Source organism: Plectrocnemia conspersa, unplaced genomic scaffold, assembly GCF_051122295.1.
Source record: "Plectrocnemia conspersa isolate PC_06_02 unplaced genomic scaffold, ASM5112229v1 ptg000010l, whole genome shotgun sequence".
NCBI classification, from domain to species: domain Eukaryota; kingdom Metazoa; phylum Arthropoda; class Insecta; order Trichoptera; family Polycentropodidae; genus Plectrocnemia; species Plectrocnemia conspersa.
Window position 1 is genome coordinate 19,458,793 of NW_028277174.1, and position 23,808 is coordinate 19,482,600.

Consider the following 23,808-nt stretch of genomic DNA (forward strand, 5'->3'; position numbering starts at 1 on the left):
ACATAAAACTGTAAACTAAATGTAACCGTAGAATGAGTAATCTTATACTCATGCGGAATTATGTTAATAAATTTAAAAAAAAAAAAAAAAAAAAAAAAAAAAATATTGTATGAGTATCACTTCTTTACGCCCTTAATTCGCGACATATTAAATTTTATTATCCTTAAATCCTAACTTTTCGAATATACTTAAAATATTATTTACTTAAACACTAAGAACGTAATATTATGATCATTATTTTTCTTAATTAAACTACTACTCTAATGTTATAATGAATTGTGGTTTCATAATAAAATACTTCGTAAATCTTAAATGATGCGATGAAACCTTTTATTACGCTGCCTTTTATAATAACATTATATATTAAATCTAATATGAATAACTTATTAGTAATTCTACCAAACCCTTAAAGTGTGTACATATTTGTAAGAGAATAATATTAGATTTTTATTTCAATCTTTTTTTAATCACTTTCAAGCACGAAATAAAATAAAATAATAGGAAATTTTGTATAATAAAAAAGACGGTTGTTCTAATAATATTTAGGACCAAAGTAAGAAATATAATAAAATAGCATTAAATATAACCATCCGAAAGTTAATATACTTTCGGATAGTTATATTTAATGTAAATAATATAAATAAAATAATACATATGCCTTTATGTGGGAGTTTAATAAACCATATATTTCCATACAAATAATAATAAAAATACCGTATTATTCTGACAGAAGTGATAGGCATCCACTTGGTGATCTTCCGCCGAGCAAGCTGCTGAAGAAGAAGCACCATCTCCGGGAAATCTCTCTGGTAAAACTTCTCCCTGCGGTGCGACATAATTCTCAGATATTGACTTTTCAACAGTGTCAACAAAACAAAGTTTAAAAGAAGATTACCTCAATGGAGCATTGTTCCTCCGTCGTCTTGTCGTCAATACCCTCCAATTCCACAATGGCTTTCCGGAACTGATCCGCAGCTTTTAAGCACTCTTCGTCGGTAATCTCCGAACGGAAGTCGACTCGATTTTCATGCGGATCTCCAATCTTATCGCCGTCTTCATCTCTGTTGCTTCCGAGCGTTAAATGTTCCTGAAAGGCGAAAGGGAATTACACTAATACACACGAAAACTCGTAATTACAGTCGTCCTAATGGTGGGTCGGAAAAAGTAATCCGAAAATCAATTTATTTTACAAAGTTTTCCCATTTGACTTTCATCCACGAGAAAAAAATGGATTTTTGGATTCGTCCTGTCGGAATTTGTATTCATTTTCTTTGGTCGAAATTTGGAACATGTCAAAGTGAACTTCCGTGATCGACTCGTAAAAGATTGATTTTCAACTTCCGCGATCGACTGTGTATATTTTCAACGAAGAGGAACGGATATGATATTTCAATTAATATTGGTTAAAGTGAAATTTAACGATACGATTTGGCATTTAAATTATATTTGAATAATACGATTATATTTAATATGATAATAATCTAAATAAAAGACAGGAAAAAATATATTTGCTGATATTTATATTATATAGATATGTTTAATATGTTATTTTCAAATAATGGATAAAATATGTAGAAGCAGCAAATAAAGAACCTGTTAACTGAATTATTATATTTGCGCTAAAGTTAAAATTGAGGGTAAGAATTTGTTAAACTACATAGTCAGTATATCTTTGCCTTAATGTAATTTGAAATTCAGCATGTAGGTACGTACGCGGTTTTTTACGGGCAAAAATTTCTTTAGGAAGAAAAAGAAAAACTTTTTTATATTTTATAAAGACGTAAATTTATTTTAAATAAATTATATATTAAAAAAAAGTATGATAAGAATATTGAAAGCTTTATCAAGTATGTCCTTTTTAAAAAAAATGTGGTATTATATATGATTTAAAAAATATTGTATATCCCATTACAAATATATAGACAGAAAGCATTAAATAATAAATCACCTGTAATTCAGATACATTTTCAAAATAAATTGATACTGAAAAAAGCACTCTTAAAAAGTGCAAACAGTTTTTTTCAACTAATATAACCGCTTCAAAAATAAAGTCGAATAAAACTCAAATAAATTGTTTATATAAAATAGCCTTAACAATATTTCATGAAAATTTTCGTGTTTTTGTAGTAAATTTACACTTTTAAAACTATTTTGCTAAAAATTTTAGCTTATTTAAAAGCTACAAAAAGTGAGCTAATAAAAAACAATTATTAATTAAATTGAAAATATTTATATACTTAAAAATAACAATATTTTTTACTAAATTTGCAGTTTAAAATTTGTTTGGCAATTAGAAGCTTCAAAAGTGACAAAAAAGATTATGAAAAATTTACAAATATACACTAAATTACATATCCAAAAGTTTTTTATATTTATCATACACACTATACTACTTATATATAATATTTTGTCAATTCACAAATGTTTATATATCTCAAAATTTGTTTATGTCAGATAGCATATTCTTACCATGCTTTTACTATTATAAAAAATATACAAGATGCATCTAAAATTATTATCCAGACTTTTTTTAGAATACCTATTATATATTAAATTACTACTATTTATTTGATTTGCTGTGGTTATATCCGTATTTAAAATATATTACATTAAGCTCAGCCTGAGCGAAGCGGGGGAAGTTAGTACCCCATTTTCAATGTTTTTTTTCATTTATTTTAAAATACTTATAGTATATTTTATGTTTTCCTGTAATATATTGTAATGGTTTTTAGTATTAAATAAAAAGCGGAAAATCACATTTTAATGTTGTACGTCTCAAAAAGGGACGAAAGTGGTTTGACATTTCAAACAAAGAGAAGTGTTGACAGAGGCAATAATATGACCCTATCCTATTCTTGTGTTAGGTAAACAAAAATATGGCATTTAGGACTTTTATGGGGATGAAAAATATAACTCCTATAAATGTTCTTATTTACTGGACCTAAAAAATCTTGAATTGAAGGTTTTGAGGCAAAAAATATTTGTTATATTCCGTTCGCTTAGGGTTAAACTGGTTATAATGAGCTTAAATAATACTATATCAATCGATACTTAGCTTAATTTAAAGTATTTCAGCGTTTGTGACGGTATAATTCTGTCCATTTAAGAGAGGAATACAAGCAGTTTTTACTTTATATTATATTAAATCAGTTTAAATGTATACATAATATTTATAAATATTTATTATTTAGGTTATAAAATGCCAAGAATAATGTATCATGCATATTCGTCGACTACTGCCAACTGCCTGCCTTAATAAAGAAAATGGCGCACACCATTTTCACGCACATTAATCAAAACAGGACAAAAAGCGAATATTATGGTATATAATTTAATACTGTCATATTTGTATTATTATAAATTTCAATCGATTATAGATATAATACAAATATATCAATAGGTTGCTACATACATACATACATTCGTCCCGTTCTTTCATTGTTTTTAAAGTAATTTATATGTAATTTGAGAAATAAGTTCTGGGAGTTTTATGTATGAATGTGCAATCAAAAACATTCTTCCGTTTGGTTAGTAGTTTAACCTTTTAGTCGCCAGCGACTTTTTAGTGAGTCACCTGTTATTTCTCTTCACGGGTCAGCTTCTCTTTCTAAAAATAAATATTAAATACTTGGTTCACTGATAAATAAAGCTAGTACAATAGTAAAACAATTGTGAACAATTTGTTTACTTGTTTTTTAAAAAATATTTGTAAGAAAATAATCAACAAATGACTCATTAGTCACTGGCGTTTAAGTTAAGGAATCATTCTATACGAAATTCTGAATTTTTTATCATTTTTTCGTGTAGAAGCTTTGCTGCAATGAGATTTTTTTTAAATTTATATCACTAAACTTTACTTTACTGTGGTGTACACCAGGTGTACATTTAAATTAATATTTTAATATCTCTATAAATATTTAAAGTATTTATCTGCGATACACAAACATATAAAATTGAACAATTACAATTCATAAATAATTATTGACAGTAAAAATATAACAAAGAATTTCAGAACAACCTTTGAAATAACACTATTAACACTTTTCAAATAAAAAATAATAGTTTCGTGCCTGAAATTGATAACGGTACGAAAAAGTATACATTAATTTAGTAATATTATTTCTATTAGATAAACATGTATATATCAATTAATAATTTAATAACAAATAATTATATATGTATATTCGACAGTATATTTTTTAATATAATTTGCTTGAATATATTATAAAGGTTCAAATATTTTAAAGCTCAATTAATAATTTTCATTAAAAGCAAAAACATCGGTTGATTATACATTTGTACTTCCAAGGGTCAATAATTGAATCAAAATTAATGTTTGCGGTACCTCGATGCGATCGCAATAATGAAGACGTGGAAGGCTGCCACTATTCTCGAGAGAGTCCACTTCCGGCTGGTAATTCATTTTGGCGCCGGTTTCCCCTTCTGCTTCCGGAGACGAACGTAGCTTTCCGGCATGTTCTGTTAAAAATGTCGATCATAACGTACGATGTAATAGTTATATTAAAAATAATCACTAATGTGAATAAGTACGAATATTTCGCGAATTTATGTTTCAATAACATTTTTATAGATTTATTTTGCATGTAATACGGTTATAGCCCAGTGAGATTTTTATGATTCAGCGAATATAAAAAGACCGACGCACACAAAATTTAGATTGATTTCAGTTAAAGCTTTCTATATATATAAACTTCGTTCACATGTAAAGATATAATGAAAGATCCAAAAGTATTCTCATTAAAATACAAATAACTTTTTTATTTAATTTATGTATGTAAAGTTCTTGTTTTAAACTCTCTCATATGTTTCAAAACAATAATATAGATTTTCAACTAGCTGGCAATTCAAGTGTTCTACTGAAACTCTTTTTATTTTTTTCAGCCGAAAGCATACTCGATAATAAGATCAGATTAGATTCAGTCGAAACCGAAGAGAAAGTTGTAATTGGGTTCGAATAAAATAAAATTCTTTCCACGTATGTATTTCCAGTAACAGATTTCATGGCTCATCAACATATATCTTTATAATTAAACACAGTTAGTTATCGGTAGTTCTAAAACTGAATTCATTCTTAGTGGCTCGAAGGTGACGGAGGGGCTGGCTCAAAAACCTAGCGATTGAAGTGGAAAGGCTCAGACTGAGTCGGTGTCGATTTAGTGAGCTTCAACGAAAAGCTCCAGTGTAGTTTTAAATTGGAAAGTGTCTACTCTGGGGCAGTGTTCTAACTTATATATTGTTATGTTTTAAGAAGTAGATCGAAAACTCTCCTTTGGCTGTCTTCCAAATTTGAAAGACCGATTGCAGATTATTTCGGCAATAGTGAAAAATTCTTGTTAATTCGTAAGTTCGTGATTTATTATAGAAGCGAAACCTAAGAAATATCTCTGAAACTAATTCAGTCTCTAGTATTTATTTAAAAAATATATTTTGTCTCAAAGTATTAACAAAAATATTTAGTTTTTAAATACATTTTGTACCACTCGTAAATAGGTAAAGTTCTCGTAGCTTCCTTTGCGTCTGAAGGATGCATTTGTATCTGAATATTGGGTTGAATATTGATTTCGAACGTCGTATCTGTACCAAAACGTGAAGAGAGAAGCGGCTGCTTTTGGTCATCTCCGTCTCGATAGTCAGCGTTGTTCCACTTGGTTTTGAGTGCTTCTTGATGAAGTGTTGCCGGAAGTGTAGTATAGATATAGGCGCTATGTATCCGTTTTAATACACTTGGCCGGTCAATGTGCAAGCTGGTGAGCTCATGTGATTGTTTTTGATGCGTTATTATTCTCAACTTTTTTCAAATGAAGCGATTCGTTTGTCCGCCAAAGGAAGATATTGTACTCGTCCGTATTTTACTGCAACGGCCAATTACGACGATATAGAAGTATTTTTCTGTTTTCTTACAAGAACTATTTTGTGTTGTGCATGTTGTTTCATTTGATGCTTCTGCTAGTGTAATATAATTTTTAAAAGCATTTCAACATACACTGTTAATATTATACAATATATACAATTGCACATGCAATGATTTTAGCTAAATCCTTATAGATTTATGACTGATACTAAATGTCTTAATAAAATGCACTGTCATTTGTCAGAAAATGGCTTGGCAATGCGCCGTCGTTTAATAAATTTATGACGCTTTTAACGCGTAAAAATATTTTTTATGATCTTGTCGATGGACACTGATGGACCCTACTTTTAAAAAATATTTTTTGTGACTCTTTACTACTCTTCATTATATTCTTCATATACATCGACACACGTTGTAATTTAGACTCTCTTTAATAAGATTTTGACTTATTTTTCAATGTTAGTAAAGCATTTGAAACGAGATTAACTTTAAGACATTTAAGCTATGTTAAAATGCCCTATAAGACTCAACTTTCAATTATTTGTTGGCAAACAAGTGACAAGAAATAGCTTAAAAGACGAAGTTGCGCATTAGTTGTATAAATTTCATAAGGTATGTGGTAGTTTTAGTCAAAATAATTGGATAAACTTGTGAAGTTTTAGCAGTATATTTCGGTCAAAACTGCTATATAGATATAACTATAATATCATAATATAAAAGATTCTCATATTCTAGTTTGTATTATATAATAGCCTAACCGTCAAAATATAAATGGCGTTAAAACCCTGATAGGGTAGGATTAATTTCAATTTCGTTGACCACGTAAGGGTCTTGTTGTTACGGAATGAAAATCGATTTAAATCGTATCTCTATCGAATCAGATTTTCGTCGGAAAATTCCCTCGCTTATCTTATATATCTAATGAAAGGGGCAGTGGCGGTCGTTTGCATAATTTTCCTCGTCTTTGCACAGATAACGCCTCTCAGACGAAATTTTATAATTGCAAATAAGTCCTATTTGACCCGTGTGACCCGAACCTTATGCGAACGACCTCCGGTGCACCTTCTTAGACAATTACTTTCTCGGCGCCCTGTAGACGGATACAATTTACATTGCATATATTGGAGTTGAAAACGCATATTTAATATATGAAAAAAATAGTCTGAACTCAACAATAAACCGCCATTTATGTTTTATATATATATATATATACTACGAATCGTATGATAATGATTTTCCATCAAAATTAATGAATTTTATATTATGACACTCTTGACTAGTTATTAATTCAATTTATGTAACGAGCATATATTATATTGTAGATATATTTGCATATACAGTATTTTAATATAAATAATGTGTCTTGAGTGGATTAGATATTTTTTGACAATTTGCTACTCAGATTCTTTTCAAATAAGTTTTTTTTATGAAAATAAATGTTTTCTAAGACGACTTACTTGTCGAAATCTGGGGTTATACGTAAAAAGGATGTAGAATATCTTTACGGAAAACCTTTTTAATTTATTGCATGGTTGAACGTATGTGCTTTTACTGAATTTGTAATTTAATGCGAATTTTAGAGGCTTACTGATCTAAGCCGTTCATTCAAATTAAGATGATTCATGTATATAAAAGTATTACTTAGGAAGAAAATGATAAATATTTTTGCCTTGAAATTTTCACTTAACTGTATTATAGCTATAAATCTAGACTGAAATATTGTGAATTTATAGATAAAATACATTTTAGGTGTTAATTTTGTATATATGTATGTACATACATATAACACTGATCAAGGAAGTTGATATTGGATCTTTCTAGATATTAAATAATACTAATGCTTAGATGTTATAAATAGGCTAGCATAATATCATGAATCTAATTACAGACATAGGTTGTAATGAAAAAATCAATTGATAAAATACATTTAAATTCGTATTTCCCATTATTATAGCTCTTTAACTCTATTTTAAGAAAAAATATTAATATTCATTTTTACTAGAAAAGTTATTTTATGGTAATATATAATTAAAGTCAATTTAGATATCATTGACTAACTGTCATTCGCTTATAGAAAGATGTTAAGATTTATTTTTTGTAACTTATAGAAAAGTTCAAAGTAATATTCAACTATCAATTGATACCTTACCCTTAAAACATGAGTTAATATTCAGAGCATATTCGTCACCTTTCAAAGTAGTGTGGGGAAAGCTCTTCATCTATAGGTCAAGTGAATTAACTCGACATGTGGGTTACACATGGTTGACTGTTCGTGAAATTATGAAACTATTTTTATACAATTTGATAACTGGGATAAAAACATTATAATCTCTCCAACCTTCGCCAATACAAAACATACAAAAAATAATAATAATGTATGTTATTTCTGGAATTAAATGGAAGATATTTTTAAACAGAGGACGTATCTATAATGTTAAACCAACTAAATGTTTATGATACAGTATCAGTTTAGTAAAATTTAATTGTGTACATATGTATATTCTAAGGAGTTAATAACATCTCACGGTATCCCTCAAGGCTTTAAGTTAGGACCAATACTACCACATTACAAAAAAAACATATTTATCTCGTTATTGATTACATGAAAAACGTAGAAAAAAATTCTACGTAGTGTGGCGACCGCACACAAGCCCTCGCTACGACCAGAAAAAATAACACGCAAGTGTTCTTACTGTAAATATCCTCCGTCACTGAAAGAATATTTTTTTGTTGCGAAACGACCGCGGAAAACAATAAACCACGCAGATGCTCTTATTCTCAAAACTCGTTTTAATTTACTGTGACCAAAATAATCTTCATCAACAAGGAAACAAGACAGACTGAGACTATACACAAAATCCCTTGTTAAAAATCAAGTAAGTGTTATTTTTATAAATATTCACCGTCATTGAGAGAATATTTATTTTTTGCGAAATAAAAATGTCAATACCGGTATTTACTAGTTTTTCTTTAAAATACCGGTATTATTGCAATCCCTATATATAGTATATATCAACATATTTTCCACCACGATACCTTTAACTGCTGCGATGGATTCCGATATTACTCGCGACAGCCCAAGTAGGATGTAAGGCTTAACCTTACTGCGCGAAGTGCACTAAAGCGAAAGCCCGACTAGTTTAAGGTAGTAGATCCTAATGGACCGAAGCTCTATAGAAGGGCTGTCCAATGCATTACACTAAGAGTCGAGGATCTAGCCTAAATATCATTGGGGTAAAAGTATTTTTTTAAATAATATAATCTCATTGACTAATTTAATTTGTTTGAATAAATAATGAGAACGAAAGATGGCATAGGTATTTCTTGCTCTACCTGATTTTTTTTTGCATCGATTAAATTCGCCAATTTATATGATAATAGAATAAGTTAATATTTCTTATCGCACTCTTAAGATTTTAATTTGATTCACATTCGCATATTATGTAAACGAAATCATAAGTAATACACAAATATATACTTAATTTTATCTGTATAGCTGATCTAGAAGTAGTTGATAATATAAATAATTTATAAGTTACAATAAAAACGTTTAAAGGAAATGTACTAAAACAGAGTGCTTATAAAATAATAATTTTGGTGGTAGATATTATTGCATATTTTAAATTAAATATAAATTAAGATAACGACCTTAAAGTTCATTATTCTAAAAAATATAATATTGCTATTGTGCAACTATATTACATTTGCTCAATGGAGCAGATAAACTATGTTGCAAATATTGCAAAATGAATGTTTATATATGTTTATATATGTACGTTAGATAATATTATGTTACTATTAAGTATATTGTTATTAAAAAATAGAGATAACTTATCTTTATAAGTATATAATAGTAATTATTTTTCTAGAAGGAATAAAAAATACTTTCAGGATATAGAGTCTATTGCATGTATATTTATTATAGTATAGACTTTTAATTTTGTTTGTAATATATATTAACTAATATAAATTAATAACCACTAGCTTATTTTACAAACCTAATAAAATTAACCTTTTGCGCAAAAGTATAAAGCACGAACGTAATCAAACCCCTTTTTTTGCAGACTGCGAACTTTTTTAATCTGCGACGATTCGGCATATCAATTTCAAACAACGTCACGACAGACAAAGCAATCGGAACGCAATCGAGTTTCGCGCAAACACCGCCGTGATAAAAGTTAAACCCATGCTTTCGAATCAAGCCATAAAATAAAACGTGGTCAAACAAACCATGCATTAGTATGACCCCTTGAAGACAAAGAGCTCTCCGACGAATAAAAAACTAAATTTGATTATTTTTTGCGAAGCAATGTTTACCTTATGATTTCGTTCATATTTGCGTACATTTGTACACACGGAAAAGATAAAAGTCTATTTACCATAGCTAATTAGGGTCATTGTTGAAAATGGTCATTGGCTAAATTAGGCAAGTTTTCTCGTTAAGACCTTGTTATAGTTAACCACCTCTAGAATTGCTGAAATATGAATCCAGCGTTACTTTGGCGAAACGTGTTCTTGATGTTTTGATATTAAGAGTAATGGCCTTGTTTGTATGAACAAAGATATGCTAACGTTATAAATAAAGTTCTTTATTAGAACTTAGGAAATGTTTTGTTAAAATTAGTAAAATGGAGCTACATACATTGCTTTAGAGATTCAGGAAATTGGAAAACACGGTATCTATCAGTGTCTTATTCAATACGTTTTCCATTTACTCTGAAACGTGATGGTGAAAATAACATATTATGCATACAGCGAACCAAACTGATATTATTCGATCGATTTTTAGACATATGTTTTAGTACTTATTTAAGTTGTATTCTGTAAAGTACCTAAAGATATCAGGTTAGATTTTTTTATCATTAAAAATACACTACCAAGAAAAAACAGCATACTGCGATTAAAGTTATACTACATATATTACGTTAGTTGATCTCACTAAAAAACTAGATTTTATGGATTGTTCTCTTGTGAATTTGTAGATCAAAGTAAATTTTTTAAGTGACTGATCATTACGAAATTTTTAGAACCACATTGTATTACAGATGTTTTTAACTGCTATTGCCGCATTATGACCGAGTTGAAATAAAGCATAATATAGCTTAAGTGATATTATTTTATCTCCACTGCCATTGTTGATTTAGGGTTGGTAATATCGAAACAAAAAATATCCCGTTACTAAATAGCATCACTGATACGGCTACTGCAAATAAAAACGGTCGGTATTTATACGTTGCCTAAAAAGACCAATTCAAATAAGTGGAAGGTGGCTAATAGGTACCCAGACAGCGTTGCCATATCTCCAGCTGTCAAAAATTTGTTTTGGGTTAAAATTTTAATACAGTTGTGGTCAGTATATATACTATAGTCCACCCAAGATGTTAGCGCTCATTATCGTTGTGTTGGAAATAAGGGTGCGTATACGCATGCAAGCATACATACACAGTTTTCCGCGAATTTGTTTACACCGATAGAAGAACGTTACCAATACCAAATCACGGCTGTTTTAAGGGTAGGGTAACCATACGTTGGAAATTGAATTAAAAATTATAATGTGTTATATTTTTACTATAAATTATTGTCTTGTTGTGGTATTTTTTAATCAATAAAACAATTCCTGTAATATTTTATCGGTATTTTTAAAATATTATGTTGAACAGATTAATGTTTTTGAGTTAAATATGTATATAAATTAACAAAATAAGTAAGAAAGTGATATTTTACACTTTCCTCAACAAATTAAATTAAGAAAGTAAAAACTAATTGCACTTTTAATTTCACATGGTCACCCTATTATATTTTCTCACCAATACTGTGACGATGAGCGTTCATATCTTGGATGGACTATACATGCGTCATAATTTATATTAAAAGGTCAGAATAAGTATTAGACGGTCAGACTTTATGTTAATAGTACAGAATTTATATTAAATAATTAGAATTTAACCCGGAGTAGTCAGAGTTTATATTAAATGGTAAGAATTATTTTGACAAATGGTCAGAATTATTTTTTTCAGTTGAAAATAGTTTTATAATATAGTGTTGTTATTGCTGTAACACTGAAGATTGGTAAAACTGGTCAAACTGTCATTCGCATGTCATCATTATCAAAGTGTTTTAAGGCCAACTTGTTTGGTTGGGCTCGTAACATTGTTAGACATCAACACAACAAGCAAAACGTGCTCTCCGCCACCACTTTGCGTCCTACATACAATTAAATAGATTGATTGCAGATTTGCTAAGAGTTATTCATGGGGGTTCACTGTTATGAACAACGCTCACTCGCTCCCGCTCGCTCGCATCTAGCTTGTCCACAGTTTGAGTGCGAGCGAAATATTTTATAATATATTTCTAAAATAAATAATTTATTGCCTATTTATATTTTTGTAAAATTTGATTCTGAATAATATAATTACGACCATTTACTAGTATAATTCTGATCGTCCTAAATTTTTATTCTGGCCGTATGCTATTTTAATTTTAAATAATTGCTATTTATTTTGACCCAAATTTGATTTAAATTATGCCCATTTAATTTGTTTCCCTTAAAAAAGTCATCACGCAAGCATTTTTATGAGGTATGTAACAAAAAATATTGTTAGTCAGTATGATTCCGCCCCAAATCTTCGCATTGGCTAAATGGTCCAAAGTTCAAAGGGGAAGCACGCAAAAGCTAATATACTTCCATTTGAAACTGTTTTTAGAGACTTTCGAATTGGGATAGTACCGAGCAAAACGAACCAAGAAGGAAACAAGAAAACCGAAGAAGTTGCCGCTTTCCACTTCAAGTCAAACCTAATCCAGTTAGTCCGAAATCCAAGAGTGCAACCCGATTTCTCAGTAGACAAGGTTTGTGGAAAAATAAGAATGTAATAAACAATATGTATACATATTTTTTTAAGTTTGCATTCAACAAGCATATAAATGACGCCATTTAATTAATTTAGCAATATCATAATATCAGTTAATATATTTTGTGAAAGAAATAATGTTCGTACAATAGTTTTATTGGCTTTGATTGATTGGTAATTAAATTGTGGTAACTTTTGGATCTGTATTATATGATAAAAGAACCGCATGTAATCAAGCGGATTTATTGTTCAATATCAAACCATAAAAGATACCGAATCTAATTACCGAACATTTATTCAACGAAAGAAACGCTTTTCCCCCTTTTGTTGTTCGCAAAACCTGTATTTGACAGAAAGAACACATATTATGAGTGTGTTCTGGCTGTGCAAATGTGTGCGCACAGATTTGGTATAACCCCATGGGAAAGTTTAATATTACGAACCGGTAATGGAATACATCGACATTAAATGTCTCACCATATAATAGGTTTTATTTTACGACGCACGGGATATTCAATTTGCCACGGGGGATTTAAGCGCAAGAAGCGTTTTATTTTTTAATATAAACTCACCTGCATTTCCATATTCAGAACATTCGCTCGGAGACTGGTCGAATGCTAAGTATTTCCAACGAGAGTTGGCATCCTCCATATTCGCTTACATAGCACCTGAAAAAAAAATAAGGTTATGAACGCAAACAAAAAGATGTTGACTTTCAAGATGACTTTGCAATAAAAGCTGATTTTGACGCATTATTGTTATGGCATATATGCTACCTCATTGTTTATTTAAATTGTATTACATGTATGCTGATGTGCTTAAAATGTCACTAGAACGAAACGATGCAAAATTGACCAAAACTAAAATTTCACATACGAGCTTGTTTGTTGTTTAAGGATTTAGTTTATGTGTGCACGTCCAACTTGTTAATTAAACCAAAACATCGATGTTTGTTCTTAAATAAGCAATTGTAAACATTCAATAATATTCAGTATATTTACAATAGAGTTTGATTATTTTGTGTTGGGGCTGGGGCGGAATTGTGTTTTGTGGGTGTATTTCATGAAATTACCAACGTGTACGATTGTCTCCATATCCAACGTATGTATAATAGAACGATACGTTAAGCAAAATTGTATTAATATGGCAGCCGTTGAATAACAATGTGTTCTTAATAACCTTACCTAATTGAGGCATGTGTTAATTGCTAGCACACAAACAATCCCATATTAATAATAACTATGGTGAAAATTCTTAGTGTGAGAAATTACTTAAAAATATTTTAAAAAGAAAATCAACGATATCTAAACAAATAAAATGTTGTTGTCAAGATAAATTGCGTTGTTGATTTAAGACAAACAATAGTTTATTTTATACAATTCAAATGTTTATAAAACAAATGATTAAATAACGGCTTATTGTAAAAGTACCTTTATGAATGAATAATTAAAAAAAAAAATTTACTAATAAGGCAAGATACATAGATTTTTAGGAGAAATTCAGTTTTGAAAATTAAAACCTTTCAGACTGACATAAAAAATAATACTGAAAAACAAATATTTTTGTGAGGTTGTAAAAATGTTCTTATTATATCTGCAAAATTTTACGTTTATCCTTTAATTTGTGACTTTTGTGGATTTTTTTTAAAGTACAATGCTGATCGATTTTTTAAAAATAAAAATATATAACACCGTGCAGTGAAGCTCAACATGAAAGCAAACTCACGGAAAATACTTTGAGTATATATTTTCCTTAATCCACAATTGTCAAAAAATGAGCTGGTAAATTTATAGATATGAAAAGAAAGGCAAAAAAGCTTAGCATAATGTGTTTCTCGTTTCTCATTTATGAAATTGATCCAAATTTTTCGAAACCTTTCGAGGAACATATTAAAACATATATGTATTATACAGTTTATATATATATGTTTACCGGTTTTATTTTAATCCTCTGGAAAACTATTTATGCGTGTAAATTATATTATAGTTAATAACTAAAATATAATCATACGCGAAAAATGTTTTTATTAAAACGTGCAAAAGTCCATAACGTCTCAGACTAGTAACTTTGAGGTTGCGGGTTCGAGTCCCGGCAGCAGAACTCGAATTTTTATTTATAAGAAATCATGTTCCAACGGAAGATTTAATAATAAAATAAAATAAAATAAATAAATATGAGATATTAATATTCAGATTGTAGTATTATATAATATTAAATGCATGATTAATAAACGGTCACTTTTCATCACATGATTTAATCCTTTAAATTTTATAGAAAAATAAAACATCTTATCGTATAATTTATATAGCATTTACATAAAAATATTGACTCTTGCTTCATTTAACCAAAGAACAAATCATTGCCAAACTGACCGTTAAGACTTGTTAATATATTCATTTATACGTAAAAATTTCTTTCATACTTTATTAACCAGTAAATATTTGAGAAAGTCGAGGTGTTTGATTATCGTAATTCCTAGAGTCGGTCATAAAACTTATATTACCAAACGATGTTTTCATAGTGTTAATCGGAAATCCCTGCCTCTTTTTTATCTATCCGCTCTGAATACAAATGTAAATTTATTAAATAAAAAACTACTTATTTTCAAAAGTTTTAAACGATTTAAAATATTAAAATGTAATGAGAATTCTCAAGAAAACTTTAAATTGATCGAGAAATAATTTTAAACCACTGAAAAATAGCACATTTTTTTCACAGAATATTAGAATTTTGTTGCATACTGTTCAGCAACTGCTAATTAACTACTGAATGGATACTATTGATTATGTTCTGCAAAGAATAAGTAAGATAAAAATATTTTTAACGAACATAATATTAAATTTTGTTATACATAATCACGATATTGTACTCAAAGATCTCATACGATTATTTTCTATATGGTAATACTACGATATTTATTTATTCTAGCAGTAATACATTAGTCACTTAATATTATTTATAAAGGGCAGAGTGCGTGCAATTTCTCTGAAGGTCTTTAGTGTACTACTAGAGACCCTTAGCTGATAAATATTTATTTAAAGTCCTATTGAGGCACAAAGCGTGTTGTCTGAGCTAATATGCAATAGTAATTATGGCATTCTTAATTATTTCCTTTTTTCTAGACGTAGCGACAATAAACTGGTTTTTACATAAAATAATTATAAGGAAGTGTGCAATTGTATACTAGCGAATGTATCGTTTCAGATGAGAGCGTAAACAGAAAGTGACATCTGCAACTGAAAATATGTTGTAATAAAGTGATTAAGTTGATTGTAAAACGTCATGATAATACAATATTAACCGTAATTTGGAATCCACAATATTTGGCATACATTAAATCGATATATGCACTAATCAAGATTATGCGACAAAAAAAAACAATTTCTGAAACGTAATTATGTACAACTTAAAAGACTCGCCGACGTAGTAAAAAAAAATTAAATAAAGGCAAGATATAAATTAAGTCTTGATACAATCTAGTCAATCTTCAATGCAAAATTACGACGAAAATACGATTCAGTAAATCTATATATTACGTATATATTAAATATAAAATAACTACTACATAATAAATACGACAAAAATAATATTCTAGAACAAATAAATGGTCCGGATTATCAGTCAAAATGCTTAGTAAAGTTTAATGGAAAACAAATACATATTAAAGAAAAATTAACAATATGTTTAACCAAGTAAAAATGACAAAAACATAAGTCGCGGGAGATTGACTACGTTTATTTCAGGACAATAAATCAAAATTATATTTAAAAATAAAAATGAGACAGATAAGATAGAAGCTGCGATGCTATTCCAGAATAAATTTGTGTCATTTTTTAATTTATTAATCCATACTTTGAAGATACTAATTAAATAATAAGATGTCTAGTTGAACATAAAAATATAATTATCAATAAAAAGCTGCTGAATATAATGAAATCATGCCGTATGTGTTTTTTAGAAAATATATTAAATTTATTTTTTGATTGCCCATAAAAAAATATTTAAATAAATATAGAGTTGCTGTCGCAGAAATAATGTTTCATAAAAACGAATATGGAAATTTTATGCAGAGATGAAAAGTTTGAAGGAAATTAGTGACAAAACAACAGTCTTATTTTATTGTGATTACATGCAAGATTTTTAACTGCCTGTTTTCCAGCACAGAAAGTATTTTATATTAGATGCTTTCGATGTTCGTATTTGTGTATATTATATAACATTATATATGTACCATTAGGAGTATGTGAGAAACTCCAGATGAGGTGTATAGTTTCTACTTGATTACTTTAACAAAACTATTATGAGAAAGGTGATTTGTGCGAGGGACAAAACAAAAATCACACTGGGAATATATTTTTACGAAACCTCGCCTATAAATAGGCCTGCTGAAAGGAAGGGAGAGAGGACAAATTTCTGGGGCCCGTTCTCCTTGAGGGGCGTAATTCTTGAAAAAATCATAGCAAGAATGTATTTATAAAATAAGTAAAAACTGTCCTTAAATAATGAATCTGAACTATTGATGGCACGATTTTATTGCTTTTGACCTGGACTGAAAATCCACTATATGGCAACACTGAGCAGCAAAGAAAACACACTAATTATCAGGTAAATATTATGAGTAAATATTTTTAATTCCTAATTAAAGTATTTCGCATAAAATATGATTTCAGACAATATGTCGCAACGGTGGCTAATTTTTATATTTATTTGTAGCATAAAAAGGGTTAACTCATACCTATTATTATTTATTCAGAAAATCATATTACGATGTTAAAAAATATATAAAATGCCATTTTGTCATGAGACCCGGAATCAGTGTTTCCCCAGGGACGGGTTCACTCTCGGCGGCCCTGCCGTCAATTTAAAGTTTAATCTCATACCACGTGATCGCGATTTCGTTAATATAAAAAGAGTTATCCGTTGAGTTGATCGCTTAAATATTTACATATGTATGTATACATATACTCCCTGACAATTTGCGGAGCTGATTATTCGAGCAAGGGTAATGATAACAGAATTTTCGGTAAAAGTGATAACCGCAAGCGATATTTCGTCCTTATAAACATGATAAATAAATAAAAATATATTTTAAGAAAGATAAGGGACTTATAATATTTTATTTATTTATTATTATTATTACAGCTTACAATCAATAAATGGCACTATGCAGGACCTAGCTTTATTTTAATTATTCCTCCGTGAGATTAAGAAAATCTTAAAAAAACATAATCTGTGATGATCGAACTGAATTGTTATATATAATAAACAGTAATTTTAATTGAAAAAATAGGATAGAAATTTAAAAAAAAAACACTAAGGTCAATATGGGTTTTTTAACTCAAGTCTTTCAGGTATTAATTATCGACTTGTGTATCGTACAAGTCAATAAAAATTAATTACATATATAGTCAAAAGTAAACATTTGTACACAGTAAAGTGTTTATATGTAACTAGAAAAAAAGTTTATTAGTTTTATTAAAACTATTTTTTTGTAATTAAATGTGTGGTTTTGTATATTATTTTTATTAGAACTAGTTGTAAAATTTTTCTTCACTTTTGAGTGAAACTTTAATTTTATCTAAGCAACACTTCTACAAGTTTTATTCAGAATGACGGTGTGAAAATATTGACAACCCAGACTGAAACAAATGTTATCTAGCGATTAAAAACGAGCTATATTTTTCAATTCTCATGAACATAAAAATAGTTGTCTCATATAAATACTTCTAAAAGGACTATATAGGAGTTTTTAAACCATCTTCTAAAGCATCTCCACGTATATAATATAATAAAGATTATACTTAGCTACATTTTGTATTTGTAGCAACTTTTAACACACAAAATAATATTTGTATGCATTTACTTTCCACATCAAATTTTTATATTTTGTTATGTTCAGAGGCGTAAAATAATGTTTTACGACTATAAAGCAGCTTTTGCTAATGGAATGCGCAGCACTACGCGGTTATAAATCTCGATTGATCAAGATGGATCAATTTTGTATTAAATAAAATGTATGTTATAAATATACACTGTGAGAAAGAATTCATCTTACACTTGAAGGCGAAATTAGTTAGTCATCATTGTGAAGCAATACTATTGATCGAGTTAATATAAAATGTTATAACTGAAAGCTTTTTGGATCAAAAACTAATATTTATAATTAATATTTATTGCCGCAATTTAGATTATATTATTGTCAATTTATTATAACACCATATATGATATAATCTATACCTATTTGCTTAGCCGGAAATATACATACATAATATTGTCGTACATAATATTATATATAATCCTTAATTTTAATTATGTTAAATTTGAATAATTATGAATACGAATACGGCTCTGTCTGACGGTGAAAGCTTAAAATAATCACATAAAGATAACATCTAAATCCGGTTAGAACCAACACCTACAAGGCCAGACAGCTTGCGCATGACGTCATCATGAAGAGGGATAATAATCGCCTGCATGATACTTAAAAATTAAATTATATAGCTATTTTTACTAATAAAAATAAAATGTGAACCGAGTAAAATCTCGTCGTTTAAATGTGGTAATAATGGATACAATACCTATTTAGAGCCAAAGCTTCATCCGAATTTACTTACTTAGAAAATAAATCTCTTATCGAGTCTTGCGTAATACATTGAAACCACAATTTGGTAGCATGGAACTTCCTGATTTTTGGGTAAATCAGAAAGTTCCATGCTACCAAAAGTAAAAGAAGAAAATCTACTGCTTAGTGGTACAGCTCTACAAATATTAATTTCACTTGTGCGAAGCTGGGTTTTTGGCGGTCACGGTAATAAAAAGTAAATATCGTTCAAAAATTAACATGGAACAGAAAATGAGAAAGTCAGGAGTTTTGATTATTTATTTATTTATTTATTAAAATTATAACCATCGTGACCTGACAGGCAAACCTAATGCGTCACGATAGTCAAAAGTACTAATACATCATAATACATACAAATATAAGCAAGACAAAACAACAGACACAAATCACCTCAACAGGTATGCATTGTCCCATACGAATTGAACCAAAACTCCATAAGTGCAAGAGAAAATGTCAATATTACTATGGACAGAATTGAGCAGATAAATGGCCTTGGCCAGAGAAGAGTTGTCAAGTGCTCCAGTTCTACACTTAACAGGCAAGAATAGTGGACGCGACCGAGAACTATATCCACCTTCAGGAGCCCACATTTGAAGCTGCTCGAGCACTGAAGGATTGTCTACGATGCCCTTGAGCAATTTCCAGAAGTGTTTAATTACATAAACACTTCTGCGAGTCAACAAAGAAACGTATCCCAGGGCTCCCAAAATAAAAGCACTGGGAAACAAGAACGGATAATACCCGTATTCCTTCAAGTATAAATATCGAAGAAATTTACGTTGTACTTTTTCCAGCTTCAATTCATTACATTGATTCATTACGCCTGGGATCCAAATGATGGAGCTAGTTTCTAGTATGCTGCGGACTAGAGTATCATAAAGAGTGCGCAATACTAAAGTATTCCTGAAGTAACGCGCATTTCTCAAGATAAAACCGAGCATTTTTAAGGATTTGCTATGAGTCTCTGCAATGTGCTGGCTAAATTTCCAACGTTCTTCGAAAGTCACTCCTAAATCCTTAGTTGAAGAAAACCTTTCCAGAAAATATCCGCCTAGATGGTATGAATATTTTGCCGGCGTTAACGACCGTGAAAATGAAATTGTGTGACATTTCTTTACACTGAAAGGCAATTGGTTATAGCAAGCCCATTTCCATATAGAGTTGAGATCCTCCTGTAGGTCGAGGGAATCAGAAATCGAATGCATTTTCTTGTAAATTTTCAAGTCATCTGCATATAATAAAAAATCTGAATGAAATAAAATTCAGACCACATAACAGGTATAAATATATCAATGTACTTCTGAATTGGAAATGAAGAAAAACTATTAGTAACATAAGGTTTACCCTGTGATAGACCAATGTTTTGACTAGGGGCGCCGCGGAAAATTTCTGATATTTTAAGGACACCAGAAACCGAAAAGGTTTGGATACCCCTGTCTTATACGATGAACTATAACTTATTATTAAATATCGTGGACTATACACTATGCCTTGTACCTACGCTCATACCATAATGTGAAAGTTTGTCAAAGTTCCCTCAACAGTGGATCAATACAAACGTGAAATATGTGCTTGAAAGAGGCGTTTCAACAATTTGAGATGTTTGCCGAAGTGAAATGCGAAAAATGCTCGAGGCGTTCAACAGGTGCTATCAGGCAACTGATAACGCCGACAACATCTGCAGATCGATATTTTATTTTGCAGTATCTGCATACATTTACATGAATGTTATCAATGTCTACCGCGGGTGAATCACTATGTAATTCCCCAAAAATCAATGGATAAGATAAGCAATATTGATGTATGCATAATATAAAACATATAACAGAGATTAATCGAAAAGTAAAATAGCCGGAAAATACTTTTTTAATATATGGTAGTACAATAAATCTTTATGTTTTCAACCAATATTATCAATCATATTGTTTCAGGAATACATTTCTACTGTTTCCGAATAACATTTGTATACCTAGCCATCACATGGTCGTTTATATCTGAAACGCTCAAAGCTTTTAACGTTTGGACAAATATATTCTACTAAATTATATATATTGAAACTCGGTATTTACACCATATGTAAATTTTCGTAATTTTCAACTATTGGTATATCAAATAGTAAAATATTTTAATATTGCATTGAATGTTTCAAAATGTACGTTTTGAATTTAGTCACAATCGGTGTTTTTATAAAATAATGTTAATAGATTTTAACTTTCTTTTATAAAATAATGGTAATAGTTTTTCATTCTGGCATTTAACCATCCTTTTTACTACCAGTGATAAATTTTAGCTCATTTATTTTATTTTTTAACAAAACATTTGTACTTTTTCTTAGTATTTCTTAAGAGTAGTTACAATTTTTTTAAATAGTTAAAAATTAGATAATTTTTTTATTACAGTTTTTTCTTACGATTTCTTAAGAATAGTTACAATTTTTTTGTATTGCTATTTAAAAAAAAAATTAATTTAAATTTTCAAACGTTTTTTATTCTTTTTAAATTCTTTTCTTTACGATTTTTTCACAAATTATTTAATTTTTTTAATTTTTTCCATTTTGAAAAAATATAATAGATAAGATCGCCCAACGTACCTAGCTGAGATGTTCAATATCCACTTTTAAATCAAGTTTCATGTCGATATGATTAAAACTACTGCATACATGCATGACTTTATACTACTGCATGACCTTAAAAATGACAAAAATATAAAAAAAAAATTCAAGGTTTTACTTATTTCAAAAGTTTTTTAGCTGGGCTACGATTTTTTAAGTTTTTGAATAGCAGTTATTTTAAAATAAGTAAAACAAATTTTAGGACATATCTCAAAACTCCCGTGGTTATTATTCTATCGACAAGAATTTTTTTCTTTAATATTACAAAAATCTCGACATAATAGTCCGATAGACTTAACATATCAATTTAAAATAGCGGCAAATATAAAATAATCAAGGAAAATATTAAAAAAAAAGTTTAATTTAAAAAATGCTTTTTTACATTTTTTGTCATTTATGTGATTTTATATGGATAAAAATGTTGCTGCTATGAACACTAAAATATATTGGCTAAATTTGTTGGTCAGCCTGATTCGCAATTTTTTTCAAAATGGCGGCTATTTAAATTAATGAAAAAATCCGTAAAATAATCACATGGGAAAACAGTATAACAATCGAAAACTTTTTATAATATTATATTAAGGCAAAAAAAATAAATATTTTTGCTATAAATGTGGAATTACGTAATTTGTAACTAATCAAAATATTTTAGAAAAAATAAAAAGAGGCAAAAAATTTACAATAAAATATTAGAAAAAATAATATAAAAAAATTGCCACTTCCTTTAAAAAATATTAGTAGGACTAAAATGTTCTTTAATAAATTAAATAATAAAAAACATTTTAACACACTTTTTTTGTATATACAGAAATCTACCTAATACTCGCGGCCTTTGCCGAGCGGTTGTTTTTTAGATCATATTTTGAAACTCTCGGTTCATTTAGAGCTGTGCAATATTTGAATTTTTTATATTATTGACTTCCATTTAATAATAACAGATTTATCTTTTACAATTTTAATTATACTCTGATGTGTTTTGTAATCAGGCGTGTGCGGGGAGATACATACATTCCTTTTCGCTCGCTCGCGTGTGAAGTGACGAGAGTGAGTGAGAAGAAGTGGGCGTGCGGAACGCATGTAACACACGCCCCTATCTCTCATACACTCTCGTCACTTAACACGCGAGCGAGCGAAAAGGAATGTATCCCACCGCACGCGCCTGCTTATTATAGTCGTGGGGATTGTTTTCATTTTATAGCATAAGTTTTTGATAAATTTTAAATGTGTCATTTTGTTATTTATCTCAAAAATAATTGTCTATAATAAAAATTAAGCGTTTTGAAAAATCATTTAAGTAAGTTAACTTTACAGTTATTTTACTTTACAGTTTTTGTGGGGTTTAAACAATGAAAATCAGAAAAGCTATAACAATAATAGTTTGACTAGACAAAACACAAGTGAAATCAAAATTTTGGAACATCCAAGAAATTTGTTCAACAGTCACGCAGACTTTTAGACCCTTTTTATAGACATACGCCTAGAAACAGTAGGTTGTTAATGTTGTACGTACCCTTTGTAATTATCAGACGGTCGTTAAACAATAACAAATTGTTCACTTGGTCACAGTAATAATTACTCTAGCACTTGCGAAATCACGAACTGAATATAAGACACGAAGAACCAGATATCAGAGAGACTATACAGCTCTTCATCTTTTGACATTTGACATTTGTTACCTACATTTTTATTGTATATCGAGATAATCTTACATTCGCAAAATAAACTGTAAATCAAACAGTTCTTTTGGAGTCTATTATTATTGTTATTGATAGTTTTAAGTTTATAATGTATTTTAATAGATCTATATATTACATTATATAATAACATATTATATTAAATACAGCAATTGGGC

General features: G+C 29.2%; 1 protein-coding gene across 2 annotated transcripts in view; it reads right to left on the bottom strand.

The window, feature by feature from the left end:
* Positions 1 to 23,808, bottom strand: part of Ac78C (adenylyl cyclase 78C) — an 83,320-nt gene that overhangs the window by 33,220 nt on the left and 26,292 nt on the right. For both annotated transcript variants that reach the window (XM_088195468.1, XM_088195467.1), the window contains exons 2-5: positions 13,296 to 13,391; positions 4,346 to 4,479; positions 896 to 1,087; positions 715 to 822 (exon numbers count right to left, since the gene is read on the bottom strand). In XM_088195468.1, the coding sequence (XP_088051594.1) occupies positions 715 to 822; positions 896 to 1,087; positions 4,346 to 4,479; positions 13,296 to 13,374 (513 nt within the window). In that variant the 5' untranslated portion in view covers positions 13,375 to 13,391. The remainder of the gene's footprint in view (positions 1 to 714; positions 823 to 895; positions 1,088 to 4,345; positions 4,480 to 13,295; positions 13,392 to 23,808) is intronic.